Source organism: Ctenopharyngodon idella, chromosome 6 (genome assembly GCF_019924925.1).
Source record: "Ctenopharyngodon idella isolate HZGC_01 chromosome 6, HZGC01, whole genome shotgun sequence".
In the NCBI taxonomy this organism is placed as follows: Eukaryota; Metazoa; Chordata; class Actinopteri; order Cypriniformes; family Xenocyprididae; genus Ctenopharyngodon; species Ctenopharyngodon idella.
This window is the reverse complement of record NC_067225.1, coordinates 30,734,843-30,752,057: the sequence shown is the minus strand read 5'-3', so window position 1 is coordinate 30,752,057 and position 17,215 is coordinate 30,734,843. Positions and strand designations below refer to the sequence as shown.

The 17,215-nt window shown below is 35.4% G+C and overlaps 1 protein-coding gene across 1 annotated transcript in view; it reads left to right on the top strand.

The window, feature by feature from the left end:
• Nucleotides 1–13,324: 13,324 nt before the first annotated feature.
• mmp24 (matrix metallopeptidase 24) overlaps nucleotides 13,325–17,215 on the top strand; it is a 35,063-nt gene continuing 31,172 nt past the window's right edge. The window contains exon 1 of the mRNA XM_051897462.1: nucleotides 13,325–13,672. Within this exon, the coding sequence (XP_051753422.1) occupies nucleotides 13,547–13,672 (126 nt within the window). The 5' untranslated portion in view covers nucleotides 13,325–13,546. The remainder of the gene's footprint in view (nucleotides 13,673–17,215) is intronic.

The following is a 17,215-nucleotide window of genomic DNA, read 5'->3' as shown; positions in this document are numbered from 1 at the left end:
TGATGTATCACATTTTTTCTTTTGTCAAATCAACTTCAATAATTAATGAGTAACACTTTATTTTAGTGCTGTAGTTACACGTTACTACTATAGTAAATTATGCATAATTACAAGTAACTAACCCTAAACCAATCTATAACCCTAACTGTAACTTTATAGTAAGTACATGTAGTTAATTAATAGTACTCAGTACTTATTTGAGTAATTACAATGTAACTACGGCACTGTAAAATAAAGTGTAACCAATTTGGTTTAGATAACATAGTATTTTGAGCTTCCGTTGATCAATCACCTTCATTGTATTAACGTACATTTTTAATTTCAATGGACTCAAAATTTTAAGGCAACCAGGTAACTTATTTGTTTAAGTTAAACCAACCATTCTTTTTTTACAGTGTATAGGCTAAATCAGTTACTGACTACAAATAGTAACGATGCTTACTATGCTTTTCAGTCATGGCAAGTAACATGACAAAAAATTGAGGCCTATTTCAGTTCAGTGTTCAATTGTTTTGTTCAGACATTTTTCTTTAGCAAATTGCATTTTAATGTCTTCACTCAATAGTGTTTACAGAACTCTTTTAAGCTTTGTGTAAAAATTAAGTCTGTTTATATCTGTTTTTTATTAGTTGCATTTATTATAAATTGATGTTTAAGTTTGATACTATCACCAGGGGTGCACATAAGTGGTACGCAGCCCATAAAACAACATTGAGGTAAGCGCTTTTCAGTACCAACATTTTTGAGGACCGGTTAACGGGCACGCTTACTTACTGGAGTAGGATTTTTCTCCATCTCTGGTAAGATAGCAATCATGATGATAAGTGTGTTCTTTAATTATTAGGTGTGCAACGGATCGCAATTAATCCGTGATCCGCACGGATAAGGTCCAACGGTTCGGCATGCATGTGATTCGCGGATTAACTGCTAAATTTAACCTTCAAAGAGTTAAAGTTTATCATTTGGACCTGTTTTGTCTCGTCAATTAACACATTCAAACGATTTTAAAAGCGGAGGAAGAGGCGAAAATCGGGACTCGCGAGCTGTTATCTGTGCGCACGCAAAGAGAGAGAGAAAGAGAGACAGTCAGCGCTCGAACACCGACTTAATTCCTCTTTCGCGTTTACTTGCGCTTGAACGGACACATACACACAAAATTATGTCAAACTACCTGTCTCGGCAAGTATTCTTTCGGTTATAAGTGAACAGTTGAGAAAGAAACCGGATGTGTGTCAGTTATTCGGCCCGTGCTTTCCTTCTTAAAGTGATAGCAGCCTAATATTCTTGCTGTTGTCTGTGTCATTAATGTTAGTAAAATAAAATTAAAAAAAAAATCATTATCATCATCTACCATGTTTGAGAGAAAAGAAGATAGTGAGGAGAGCGGTCAGGTGGAAAGTCATGAGGACAGCTTTTAGGATAAAGGCTGACTTATACTTCTGCGTTGAGTGTACGCCGTAGCTACGGCGTCGGCTGTTTGTACCACGCGTAGCCTACGACGTAGCCAGACGCCAAACAACATCTCCAGGTGCTCCCTTGAGAACCAGAACAAAAAAAGTTATGTGTACCCCTGACTATCACCCTAAATTACATCCTTAATGGTTTTTGTAGAAAACTGATACAATCTGCTATTTATCTGAAAGATATTTCACCTTAAATATAGATGTATATTTCCCCTTGATATGCTGCTTTTTTATTAACTTGTAAAGTAACTGCTTTGTCAAAAGGGTTTCTTTACTGTAATTTTTATTTAGTTTAATTTTAAATACTATATTTAAATAATTGTATATGTTACTAATTAATATACAATAAGTATGTACTATATTTTCAGTATCTTGTGGTTTGGCAGGCAGCAGCAGTCGTCTGTCAGCGCTGTGTATGTGAAAGTCCTTGCTTGACGAGAATGTCCACATTCTTTGTGAAACACACAATTGAATACAGTAGTGCAGTTTTCTGTATGATCCTGTATAGAAACAATTCACGTTTACAATCCACGTTCTCATCATGACCGCCGTAAATGTAATCTTCACCTGCCATCAGGTTATATGAATACAGCTCACCTCTCACCTGCTGTAGATCATCTTCCTCTGTTACTGTAAACCATTAGACCAAGTTACATGTCATTTCCATGGTAGAATGGCAGTTATAGATAATTATAGGGTCTAATTGCTACAGAAATTGTCTGAAAGATGTCTAGTTTCTCAGGAAGGATGGATATAGCTGTTAGTTTGTGTGTGTGTGTGTTTAAAGTGCCTCTATAACTAAGTGCTTGTTTGGCGAAACTATGAACTGGTTTATGATGGTTTGTCGGCTCATCTAGCTTGTAGGCTCCAAATGCAAGTTTTTGTTTTTTTCTCTTAAATAATAGTCGCAGAAAGTACCCAGACACTTAAAATGTCTGAACATAATTGCATTATGTAGGTTTAAATGTCTTAATATTAATTAAAGCCACTGTTTATGACTTGTGTACTAGAAGAGACATTTTTGGTTCCCCAAAGAACCTTTCATTAAACAGTTCTTATAAGAACCATTTTTTCCTCAGTGTGAAGAACCTTTTTCCAACCTTTTGTGGAATGTTAAGGATGTTAAAGGTTCTTCATGGAACCATCGGTTTTAGGAGTGTAGTCAGTTTGAGATGCCTAATTATGTCTTGTTTCCAACAGAAGTGTGCGGGATAGACTGGATTTGCATGCTTCAAACTGCTGACCTGCTTTGTTGTCTGTTAGTGTGCCGGAGAGAGTAACTTTACCCTCATGGTCTTGTTTCAGCTACGGCCTACATCATTAACCATTCTCAAAGTCAAAGAGACGAAGATGAGAGTGCTCATGTAGTGTTACAGCAAACCTCGAACCGCTAACTTACCTGAAAGGACTCCTGTGCTTTATGTTGTGAATGATGTGGTAAAGTCAAACCACATAAATATGATCGCTAAAAGCTCTTCATGTTGTTATATATTCTGAATTTTGGACGTTTCCTTGTGAAAATGTTCCTATTATGAAAAGCTTTTCACAGCCTATTATTTGAGTGGACTTGTAATTTCCCAGGAACTGCTCAGCCGTTCTCTATTGATCAAAAGATACCTACTTTGAGTCAATGTGACATCAAATTTGACCCTGTTTACATTCTAATTCATGTTCCTGCTTTCATTGTGAGCGCTTCATTGGTGCATGTTATTCCAAAGAACTACATATCGTCATAATCTTTGATCAAAATAAATAATTGCTTTTCTTCTGAAGTGATTTTTGTTTCCTGCTGACCTCACTTAGGCCACGTGGGCTGTTGGATAATGATCCAATGAATAAAATGGATAATGGATGTCTTTAAATGCATTTAATGGATGAATTTAATGTACTTTCATGGGTAAATTGGAGTCTCGCCTTATATTATTTTTGCCTGTTATAAATCCTGTTTCTCTCTGAAATACGTCAAGTTACGGAAGCAAAATGGGTTACATATATAGGCAGTTGATGTTGACTTATGAGTTTGCATGAGGATGAATATTTTGTCACCGGAATCAGGCCATGTTTATTTGAGCCTCCACCTGCTCGAAACTGAAATGGTCATCAGAATGTAGAGGCTGAAGTTTAAGTTCATCCTTGAATGCAACTCGATGCATCCTAACAGTAACGCTTTTTAAAAATATTTTGCTACTTGTTATTACTGCCATAACTTACATTAGTGTTAACCAAGATTAAAGCTGAAGTGTGTCATTTCTCTACCCTTAGTGTCTCCAAACTCTCTCTCTTCCATTGGTCAGACCAACAGATAGCCCCGCCCCAAACTCACGCCATTGATGGAGCCAATTTGCTTAGTAGTCTCTGCATATTAACCTTTAAAAAAGTACTGTTAACTATTGGAAAGTTTTCAGACAATCTAAAATAACTAGACTTAATAACTTGATAACCCAGGCCTGTCATGATTATTAATCATCAGATTGTTGTTATTCGATCTAATTGCAGTTATTTGAGATAACCGCAACAATTGTACATCAAATGCGCAATATTGTGTTTCCTTTTCAGGTGAAGGAATAAAGAATATAAAAAACTGAAACACTGTTATAAATTGCACAAAGATATTTATACGAAATGAAGGTTTGTGGGTTTAATTATATTATATTATAATTATATAAATATTATTCATTTTCACAGTATTAAAGTAAATTGTATGGGCCTATTTTATAATATTTTTTTATTATTATAGTATGTGTTATTCCAAGTAAAAGATTTAATTAAATTGTTAATCACATTTATTTATATGATAATTAATCTTCAGTGCAAAATTCATGATTGTGACGGGTCTCAACACACTAATTAACATTGTCTACTCGCAAGGCCTTGGTTATGGCAGGTGAAAAAGAAAATCGTTTTAGAAGCAAAGCAGTTTGATGAAAGATCATGTAACAAACATTTTTGGGACAATCTGCACTGATTAATCATTTTACAATGACAACAGGAACGTTTATAATAGGGTCAGTTTTGTTCATTGGCCATTTCATTTTCACATGAACTTTCCCATTATATGAAGACTGTGTTTCAGGCTGTTTGACCTTTCAGTTTTAAGATTCAACTCAAAGGCTGTATGAATACTGTGAAATAATCTTTTTATAAGTGTGGGTGGACTGGTTTCAGTCTGTTGACTGCTTTACGGTTTTGTTGTGCAAAGCCATCAGTGCATCATACCAAGCCACGTTGGTTGTGTGTTGAGAGGTGTTTTGTTATTTGCTTTCTGTGCCAGATCTCCTCCTTGTCTTACTCGGAACTCATTGTTTCTCAGTGGGTCACAACAAATACATTTACTCTATTTTAGAGTGGAATGATTTCCTTACTACCTTTAACCACAAAGGTTTCAAACACGAAGGTGACTGACATTTTCAATAAGAGGTTGACGTTGGTATTTTCAGTATGCTGACTGAAAGTTACTGCCAGTAGTTTAAAAGTAAAAATGAAAGCAATCATTGCTTTTACATCGCATTATAAGGTTACTACTTATTTTATTCTGCATTTTACTTTAACTGCTTTTGATTGAGAATAGAGGATTTTTTTTTAGATACCAATATCTACTTTGTCCTTATAGCCGAATCTAGAGCTTTCAGCACTCTTATTAGGGGCCGTTCACACACGTTTTTCCATTCCAGTGCGCTACTTTTCCATTGTTTTTCTATGTAAACGTGCTAGACGGATGTGTATGACCTCTGCACTTGCGCCTTGCGTCTTTTGAAGCATCTTGCACATGACACGGCTTTCTAAAACAGTTAAAATCAGTTCAACTTTTAAAAAACGCATCTTGAGACCTTGTGTTTTTTCCTCATTCCAGTCAAAGTCCCTTTACGACTATTTCACTCAGCGGCCATCTTTGAAACACCTCTCAGGCATGCAAGAACAACTCCTATCTCTTTGAATGGGGAAACATAGCCTAAAATTCTCCAAATCAATCTTTCAATTAAATTTCATATTTGAAATCACCAATGAAATCCGGCAATAACCGTTTCATGAATTTTGTTTCTAAATGCTCGAATCATGACAAAAAAACCCCCGGCATTTTTCAGGCTGAATCAAGTTAATGCGCATGTGCAGTCCTAAGTGGAAGCGTGCGTCTGACTGCAGGAACCGGAGCTTCTAATGGCAGCTGCAGTGACGCGATGACTTTACCAATCGGCTATTTGCTCTTATTTAGAAGGCAGGATTTAATTATTCCGCGTCACTTACTCCCATTCATAATAATAGGCCTATAAGTGCACCGTCTTTCTATAGTATATAAAGTCTTTGTTCCAGTGCTCGCGTCTCACAGTTTTCAAAGCAAAATGAACAAGCTGTGTGAACAAAGCCCTTAGAACATAATTTTTAATTTAATATTCTTGTTATTATTTTTTTTAAATCTCATTCAAAAGTTTGGACACATTTAACATTGGCCACACCAAAATAGTAAATTAAGTAATTTAATTTAAAATAAATAATACATTTAAAATGTTTAATATTTATCTCATTGTTTAAGTACCTGAAATATTATAAATATAATATTTATAATAAATATTAAGTAGGTGCTTTAAAACTTTTGACTTGTAGTGCATATAAACATGTTTTTTTTCTTAATGCTCCCTCCCAGTATTGACTAGTGTCAATGACAAAGGCTTTTTTTCCCCAAGGCTCCTCTTTAACAAACATCAAAGCCACAGGAGACCGGGTGAGTCAAAGCTTGCCAATTTTTTCCCGGTCAGCCACATTCACTTCCCTAACATGTCTGGTTACAGTCTGTGTACTCCAAAAGAGTGCTCTGAAGTGCAACTGGGATAAAGATTTTTTTGCAGCCTTATACAAAAAAATGTGATGCGATATGGAGCGAGTTGATGACATTTTAAGGTGTTTTTAGCTGAAGTATGTGGCTGAGCCTGTTGGCTGAAAGCGTGCCAAATATCTGTGTGTTTGAACAGTGGGCCGCTGTCTGAGAGAGAAAGCTAATCAGCTTTTGGTGCTAATGCTCACTTGTCAGCAAACTGTAGTGCGAGAACTGGTCTCACAGTGCATGAGAGTGTTCATTCATTTATGCCTCAAAACTGCCAAGATGATTCATTTGTTCTGAGAATAAATGTTCTGTCATGTTCCAACGCTTTTATTTAATTTGAATAGTACACAGTGATATTTGAATCACATTGGGTGGTGACTTGATTGTCCTTAGCCTAAAAAAAATACTTTAATTTGTGACTGATTATTTTGTTTGACGTTCAAGTGGAGGAGTGAATCTCATAAAATCTGTGAAGATACTAAGGTTTCCTGGACATATTTTAACCCAAAATCAATATATATATATATATATATATATATATATATTTTTTTTTTTTTTTTTCTTCTTGTTATATTGTTTATAATTAATAGATTGAGGTTTGCCCTACTAAGAAGGTTGATAACTTTAAAAAAATGAATGAAGGAGAGGGTAGTGAATGATGTCCCAGGTTAAGGTATGCGTTTAAGGGTTAAATTGTTAACTTTTTGTGTAATCATGGGTGTAGAATATTGCGAATATTGGGACATTGCGACAATATATGGTTTGTGTGTTTTTCAAGTCATCTCAGGGTATTTTCATAACAATAAAGTATAGGCCTATGAATAATGCAGTGCTAATTGACATAGCCTTTATTACAGTGTAATAACTATAACATAAATATTTTCTGCCTTATTCTGTGAAAAAAATCCAAAAAGTCTTTGAAATAGCATAAACCACTAATAAAATCGTCATCAGGAAAATAAAGGAAAAAATAACCTATTATAAAATACAAATGATTGGTTATTGTTCAGCAAGATTGATATTGCCTTTAATGTTACAAAAAAGCTCCAGAAATACATTCAGATGCATTATAATAATGCAGGATAATATCATGAAAATAATGCAGTTAAAAAATCAAATGTAGATTTTTTCTTTATGCCTAATGTGTGTTTTTTTGTTTTTGTTTTAGTTTAGTTTAGAGTGAAATATGAGGCCGGATGTGTTTTTTGTGTGATTCATCCAGAGAGATATATGGCAGTTAGAGGTTTACTTTAGATAATGTGCCACAGGCACTGTTTAATCTGTGCTGAAAGCTGCAAACTCTGTTGAGGTGGGGCTGAAACTGACTTTGCTGTGGCATGTTTAAGTCTTAAACCTATATGTCATAGTCAGCGTTTGTTCTAGCTGAATCCATGACATCCAGACTGAGAAATACGTTATAGATTAACTCGGTTTATGCAATGCCATAAAAATCTTAAATTGTTTCCACTTGTGTGAGTCTATTATGTATAGGTTATGCTTTGACATTTATAACCGCTTAAGACAGAGGTGGCACTGTTGCTTTATGGAAAGTGAGTTCAAAACAGCCTGTCAGGGCTTAGGGTAATATTGACCAGCTTTTTGTAAACTATCTGTAAAAAAAAAAAAAAAGGTATTTACTATGACCTTACCGGTTACATTATCATACACCAAAATAATAGTTAGAGGCTTATCTCTGTTCGATGCAAAAGGTCTTTAAGTTTAAATTTTTTTTTTATTATTAATTTTGAATTCATCGCTTAGTATTGGTCTATATAAAAGCTTTGTTTGAATGTTGTCACGCCTATTTGGTCTCCTTCACTCAGGACAGCAGTTTACCGGGTTACAGGGACCTCTGCTGGTCAAACATATATATAATTGCATCCGTGAAATGATCAAGATTGTGAAACACTGAATGTTATTCAATAAAAATTCAATCAGCAGCTTAAAGGGATAGTTCACCCAAAAATGAAAATTCTGTCATCATTTACTCACCCTCAAGTTGTTCCAAACCTGTATGAATTTCTTTCTTCTGCTGAACACAAAAGATGATATTTTGAAGAATATGGGTAACCAAACAGTTGATGGACCCCATTGACTTCCATAGTATGGGAGGGAAAAAACTATGGAAGTCAATGGGGTCCATCAACTGACATTCTTCAAAGGATCATGTGACGCTGAAGACTGGAGTAATGATGCTGAAAATTCAGCTTTGATCACAGGAATAAATTACATTTTAAAATATATTCAAATAGAAAGCAGCTATTTTAAATTGTAATAATACTGTATTTACTGTATTTTTTATCAAATAAATGCAGCCTAGGTGAGCAGAAGAGACTTTCAAAAGCATTTAAAAATCTTACCGACCCCAAACTTTTGAATGTTCAACTATTAACAATAGAGTCTTCATAAGTTACCATAAACTTAATAAATGCTTTTAAAAATGGTTCATTGTTTGTTAATGCATTAACTAATGTGAACGAGTTTTAAAATTATTTCAAGAATGTTCATAAAGAGCAAAGAGGATGTGAAATTTAAGACTCATTCGCCTGCATATTTCCCTGAAATTACCAGCAGATAAGGATAGTTTTCCCAGGGCTCATTTGAAGCTGTGATGGCTTAGTTTCCTGCAGAAAGGCACAGTTGTAAAGCAGGATTATGGGATTGTAGCATATGTGCACACCAGCAGTCTTGAGTCCAGTTAGTGGCCCAGTTCTCAAACTTCAGCGTTCTACATTTCCAATGTGTATTCTAGACTTTCTTCATCTAATTTTGGGTTGCAAGAAACCTTTGATTTATCTGCTGAACAACAACCACCATAAGACTGACGGACCTGCTGATGATTGACAGCTTCGTAGCTCCTGATGACCTTCAAGGGCCTAAAAGGAAAACAGGAAGAAAAGATAGGCTTGATTAGTTTTCACTCCAAATGTTTTGGAACATAAAATCAGTTTAATGTCTCCCAGACCAAAGATGACTCACCAATAGACAAACCAAATGCATTTAACTGCTCAACCAAGGCCAGGTACGTCATCGCACAAACAATGTTAAGGGTTTGAAGTGCATCCGGACACAGGGGTCCTGAATCAGTTGATTGATCCCATTTGGCGTGTTGAGTCATGTCTCTTACACACCATTTGCTGGTCCTATGGCTTATTCCTTCAGATGGTTATATAAGAAGATGACGTTTAACAATGAAAGATGAATGCACATTACTCGTTGATTCTTTCTGTTTTATGCTTTCATGACTGGTTCTGAATCTACGTTATATGTTTAACTGCCCTTTCAGCATAATGGTGACCTTTCTTAAATGTCAGCAGTGATTCCAGCCCCAACCTTTTGTTTATTTCTGAATGCTTCAGCATCAAGAAAGGCATGCTAATAACTCTTTGCATTATACAAACAATTTGTCTCCACAAAAAAATGCACCATCATTTAAGTTGTTCAGTGTTGTTATCATTAACAAGGACTAAAACTATTAAACATTGTTTTTGGTAATTGAAATAAAGCTGAAAGAAAATAAAATAAAGTTGAATAAGTTGAAGTACTAAAATACTGAGTAAATAAAAGCAAAATAAAACATAGTTAAAAAATAAAAATGACAGAATCACATAAAATTACTAAAACTTTAACAAAAATTTAAATGAAAACTGAAAATATAAAAATAAAAGTTAATTAAAAATATTAATAAATACTATAATAATATATAAATAATACTAAAATAACACCAAGTTTAATATGAATAACATTAATGTGGAATAGACTCATCACATCAACAAATATTGACATTTATTTTCTTATTTTGGAATAACAGTCTTGACTTTATGTTGAAATAATTCAGTTCTTAGTAAATACTTTGGCTTTGGCAATGTGAACAAATTGTACCTTATAACCCAAACATTACTCTATATTATTTTATATTATATTATATTATAAACAACTTGACCAATCTTCAGTATCTGTAAAGATCAGTTGATTAGTTTGCAAAACTCTAGAGTATACCAGTACTTATTCACTTTAAAATGTCTGAAGTGGTCACTGCAAATCAACCTTTTAATGTACAACAAAGGACATTTTTTTCGCAACTCGGACCATAAAAGTAGCACATGACCTATATGACATGCTAATTTAGAATCTACAAAAGTGAGATGTGGGAGTGAGAGACAGATGGATGAGAAGGTCTCTCTCTCTCTCTTTGCAAATGGAGGCTGGAGGCTGGTGGAAGGTGAGTGGGTGAAATGTGTTTGTCTGAGACTCAGTGTTCATTGTGGTACAGTGTTTTATGGGAACTCCGCAATGACTTCATTGCAGCTTCACTAGTGTAATCAGGTGTTTTAATAGACTATGAAAGCCTACATATTTATTGCTGTTTTTTTATTGCTGAATGCAGTTGTTGTATGTCAAGTTAATTCCAGCTCTATGTCCAATGTGAACTAGAATTATTATGGGTCATATTATGCATTAATATGAAATAATATATATGTGTGTGTGTGTATATATTGCACCCCAAAATCAAAAAGGGAAAACATTTTTTGCATAAAGATAACTTTTTTTTTTTTTTTTCAATAATTAAGCATGTTTACCCCAAATTCTTATGTAATGCATCCAGAGATTGTTGTTGTAACTGTCTTTATATTCAATGATGATTCTCATTAGATTCTCATTAAGCCATTTCTAAGTCATATTTGTAACAGGATGAATGTGCTTAATGTTCCTAAAAACAGGCACCATTGTCTTTAAACTTATTTCTTTTCATTTTGTGGCGAAATATGACCCAGGCATCTTGACAGGTTTTGTGATATTTCATGAAATAAAAACATACTCACACTCTAACACATGCAGCATATACACATGATTCAAATTTGAAACTAAATAGAACTAAATAGAATTGAAAAATACATTTCAGTTTCTCTATATTTGATTGTATTTTGATTTGCATTTATTTTATTTAAAGTAACGTAAATAATTATTTTATGGTTTTAGCTTTATTAAACTATAATAACCCTACCTCTACATAATTGACGTAATGAAGTTGGTGGGTTTGTGCTTTAATGTGAGGTGTGTCTTTAAAGTGTTTGTGTTTGTGTGTGTGTGTGTGTGTATGTGTGTGTGTGAGAGAGAGAGAGAGAGAGAGAGAGAGAGAGAGAGAGAGAGAGAGAGAGAGCGCGCCTCGTATTCCCTATGTTATGGGGACCAAATGTCCTCACAAGGATAGTAATACCAGTATTTTTTGACCTCGTGGGGACATTTTTTGGTCCCCATGAGTGAAACAGCTTATAAATCATACGGAATGAAGTTAAAAATGTACAAATGCAAAAAGTTTTCTGTGATGGGTAGGTTTAGGGTTAGGGGATAGAATATACAGTTTTGTACAGTTTAGAAATCATTATGTCAATGGAAAGTCCCCATAAAACATGGAAACCCAGCATGTGTGTGTCTGACTGCTTTAACACAGCTCCAGATGGAGAGACTGTTAGAAATCAGGCCTCCCCTGCTGCTCATCTTGGAGCTCTGGCTTCCATCCCGTTGTTGTCACACCGCAGAGAGGAGCATCTCTAGGGCTGGCGTAAGCTCTGCACGCTGTGACCCAGATATACGGCAGCGCACCCAGAACACAACCTGTCTCTCTGACTTCCCATTCCTCACTACTGTGTCCCTTCTCTAAGACACAAAACCTCCTATGATCCCTGAACACCTACTGGCCTTTGAGGTGGTTGTTTGAATGAGCCTAATACTGATTCACTGCATCAGGTAATCAAGGTTTCTGAACATGATAAACACCCTGAATAATACTGTAGTCCAGTGACGTTAACAAGCAAATAATTATTTTCATCTTAGATGAAATGGGCATAAAAAATGGGCAATATGAGAGTGAGTTTTATAGTACGTGCATTTCATTTGATTTGGATTCAATTTGCTCTTTTTCAGTATTAAAGAAGAACACAAAGGCTAAGATATTTGAAGTAGCTCTACAGCCCAGTGAAATCTCATTGGATGTTAATATGGTGCTTTATACATGTATGAATAGGTTTTTATATATAGCCTACGTTTTGGTAGTATCATGTGGTTGTTTGAATCTGTTACTTTACATTAATCATTTGAAAGTGATTCGTGGAGTCAGTTTAAAGTCATCATTGGTTGATCTTATTTCAGTTACTGTTTGTGAGTTGTTTGTTGTTGTTGTTGTTTGTTTGTGAGGCATATAGAAGATCCTTATTGGCTTGGACACTTCAGGTGCAAAACTGAGATGGGGAACATAAGAAACCCAAACAAACTGTAATGTCTCGTTCTGGAAAAAAATATATATTTCTACGCCCACCCAAACCCCACATTGAATCAATAACAGGCAGCGCGATGTGGTCCGATTCCCGAGAGAATGACTCTTAAGAACCGATTCTTTATAATGAATCAATCATTTGGACTGGTTAATCTAAACTGAACTCAGTACTGTTTCAGTTAGTTTGTGTCTGAAGCACAGACTGAATGAAGCAAGCACTGTTGTCATGTAAATAAGTGCAATTACTGACAGGTTAATATGACAATACGCAAATAAATGAATTCAGGGTGATTGGGACACTTTTTGCCATTGAGATGACTTGGAAAAAGTGTCCTAATCAACCTGAATTCACCCTAAATAATATAGCCTAGGCTGCGTCACCACATTTCTATTGGTACCGATTATTTTGCATTTATGCAGCCTCTAAGTCTATGTAAACACACATTTTTAAATTTAGATTTATTTCTGATTGATTATACACTATATCTTTTGAGGAATCTGAAATGATTTCTTCATTTGGCTGAGTGCGTAAATGCAAAAATAAACGTTTTTTTCCCCTCTAAATAGGCCTATTCCCAGTCGTCAAGACTAATCATAACTCGAATGATTACATTTTTGTTTTCTTTTTTTCTTTTATTGGAGGTGATGGGTAGCTTAAAAGTATTTGCCGAATTGTTTAATAAACGATTAGTTGAAACGACTGGTTCAAAAGAACCGATTCGCTCAATGACTCGGACTTCCGCGTGGGGTTGCGCGCGCTGAAGGTGCTGCATTCGCTCGAGCGCATCAGCGGCGCAGCATCATTTTAACGCACCACCTTGAGAAGACGCAACACAAAATGGTTTTGCGAATTTAACGCTCGATTGAGAAGAAACGCTCAAAGCACCTTCAGGAATATAGGACGCTCGTTCTTTTTCTGAAATAATAAAGACCATAAACAAGAAACAAGCCTGGAAATCAACGGCGGACGGTGGGGGGAATTTGGGGACAGTCATGGCGGGGGTGGGAGCCAGGGGGAGAAAGACGGGACTCCCGGGGTTCTGTTGGAAAACATGCTATTTCCACATTCTCTTTTGGGTCGTGTCTGTTTGTGGAGAAGAGAGGACCTTCATTGTTGAGGTACGTGGAAAGAGATGACATGTCCACCATCCTCACCTCCACTGGCTGCGCGTGAAAGCGACCTGTTCCATTGAGCATCACGGACGCGTTATAGCGCACAGCGTTTGGGTAGCAGATGACCATTAGAATGAATTATACAGTCAAATGGTTTTATTCAACTCAAGTGGGTCAAACATAGTAAACAAATAATGATATAGGGATGCATAAATAAAGAAGTCAAATGAACAAGCAGTGCAATTCTTTTTTATAAACATTTATTTTTAAACAGATAATAGCTAATAATCACCATTAAATACATGTACTTGATATTTTAAAGTTGCATACCAGAAAATCGTAAAGAAGTATGATACTACAGCCAGGTAAAACAATAACAATGCACCCAAATCATCAGTACCTGAATGAATTTAGCTTCGAAAACATTATTTTTTAATTTATAAGATATTAAGATGTTTTATTATTCATTATGATTTATTTTTGTGGCATTATGGGTAGTGCAAAATGCAACAATAACAATGCAACCCATCCACATGTGAATAAATGCACCATCTCTGAAAATAGTAACACGTTTTTATATGTACAGTATATATTTTACCTTTATTTGTGACACTACTTGTGAAGCACATTAACAATAAAAATGTACCCAAATCATCCATATCTGAATACATTTACCATGTTTGAAAAAATTATTACTAATTTTGATAGTTATTATTTATGATTTTTGATATGTATTTGTGATACAGGTAGTGCACATCTGCAGATCCACATGTGAATGAATTCTCATTATTTCTCTCTGCTCCGTTTTGCCTTATATTCGGCCCCAGACAGACATTAAGTGTTTTATGTTAGCTCTTCCTGGAAATACAGCACACTGAAGCCATTATCAGGTTGCCAGTAATTGGATAATTTCATTGCGCCACTCACTCCACATGCATTCCCTTATTATACTCTATATATCTTTGTTGGGAGCAACATGTTCAAGCCTTTATGCTTAGTGTAATGTTAGATATAAGATACTGAACGACACAACTGGTCCTGTTCAAGATATGTGCATCTTATTGAGCAAAGATAGGACAAAGAGCTTCAGTTAAGATGGAGATTAGCTAGCATAATCATTTTCCTTAAGGATCCAAGAACTGTTTTGAACGATAGAGGTTACATTTATAGCCACATAATGCTTTTGTTTTGATGTGCAGCTGCTGTTTTTGTGTGTGTTCCAAATATAGGTTTCTCCATAATTGATGGGAAAGGCAGGGATGCTTTTGAGTAGAGAGCCAGAGCTCACAAGAGCAGTTCTCCTGGATTCAGCTTTGTTGTGGCAATATGTTACTTGGTGAATAGAGATCTCACCATTTACTCTGTTATGTCACAATATTTAAAGTTAAAGCATTTCTTTATGGCATAAATTGCTTGCTGAAAGGTTGATTTTCACTGCAAGTATAAAAGGCTATTAGTGGATAAATGAGATAAAAAGGTTATACAAGGTGCACAAATGTTTTGATATGCAGCTTGTTATTATTGTATTGTGTAAGCAAGACCGAAAGTCTTTGTGGTTATCAACATGCATGAATCTCCTTTTTGCTTTGACAGAATAAATATGTATGAAAAAGACAATTTGGTTCAATTCCAAAAATGACAATATTATAGATTCATTTATATTTCAAGACTTTATTGTTTCTGCCCATGTTCTGTTCCCATGCCTGGAGCGTTTTAACCCTCCGTTTCTTTGTTTCATTCATGAGAGTGACTTGCAGCAGGTGGCTTCAGCATGATTGCACATAATAGCTACATGCACCTAATGTATACTGATTCTTATGGGTATATATAAACAATTTAAATTGATTGATTGATTAATTACTTACAAAACAGCGTGATCAAATCATTTGGGTGTACACAATTATCAGCATACACATTATTTGGCTTCATGACCTAATATTTAAATTGCAATTCATAAGATTTGTGGTAGTCCTTAACTTGCATAAACTGATATTTACAGTCTAAAGGCCTGTTCACACCAAGGATGATAACTATAAAGATAACGATAAAGATATAGTTCTAAAAATAGTTCTAAATATAAAAGAACAGCACTGTCCACACCACAGCTATAACGATAACGATATATCATTGGGATCACTTTCAGAAAGATTTTTTTCCAGCTGTTGAACAATAAAACACTGACAGCCATTCAGAATCCATTCTAATTTAAGGGCTCGCGCATTTAAAATGGCAGACGAAATTGCAGAGAAGTTAATCGCAGAGCTCCAGAAAAGGCCACCGCTGTTTGACAAGTCAAAAAAATTAGATCATTATGCAAGGCTAGCAAACCGTGTAAACATAAAATTCCAGCACTACTTTCGACAACATTGTCTAGCTTCCTTTGAAGTTAAAGTGAAAAAGACTAGGCGTTGTTTTTATTCCACTATATTGACTTTGTCAGCTAAATTCACTGTTAGATTAGATCGATTACACTAGCTATAGTATTCACTCGAAACATAGCATGCTGAGGACATCTGCTGGTTAAAGCCGTGTAAATGCAACAAGAACAGCAAAAACATGTTGTACACACTTTGAAACGGCAGCGCGTGAGCTTAGAATAAACAGACCGTTATTGTTCGTTGGTGTTAACGCACATATAGTTATGGTTATAGTTATCGTTATCGGCCTTTAGGGGGCATTTACTACACCATTTTCAACTTAAAATGGAAAACATTGTATGTGTTTTAGCCATTCATTTACACGACAACTGTGTTTTGGGGCCTGAAAACGCAAGCTTTTGAAAACGGGTTTTAAAGTGCAAGTTTTTGAAAACAATACCGTTGTTGTCTCTGTGTAAACTACAAAAACGCAAATTTGTGAAACAGTGACATCGTGCGCATACGTATTACGCTTAGTGTTTCTTTACAGTGACATCGCCAACTACTGGCCTGGCAGCAGAATACGGCATTTTTAGTCGTTTTCGCGGATCCATGTGAACGGGGATCGTTTTGAAAGCGCTGTCGCCTGTACGCGAAACTTTTTTAAAAAACGCAAAAGGAAAAACCTTTCCGTTTTTAGTATATTGTTGTCGTGTAAACATACCCTTAGAAAAGGTTCCTGTTAGATATCAAAAATGGTGGGAAAAATATTGGTTTCGATGTTAGTATCCCATCAAAACTAAATAATCTGATCATGGTAATCCAGTTAACTGCTCATTCTGTTTTCAGATAATAATATTTTAAGACTGTGATATCAGATTAGACCATATTATATAGATTATATCTTAGTATCTCAGCAGGCTACATTCTGCTTCACTAGACTAAATAGCTTCAATCATCAGAGAAGCAGTGGTTTGTATGTGGATTTGAATGTATTTTTTGCAGTTAGGTTGGAACAATTACCAGCAGTAAAGATGCTTTTTGGAGTACCAGTTAAGTGTGTCACAGTTCTGGCCATCCAGAAAGAAGCGTCTGTTCCTTCACTGATGCAGGTTAATGACAAAGAACCGGGTGGAGCTGCTAATGTGGAAAATGATAATGGTGAAAGCAGTTGGTGAGGATGAAACTCTGT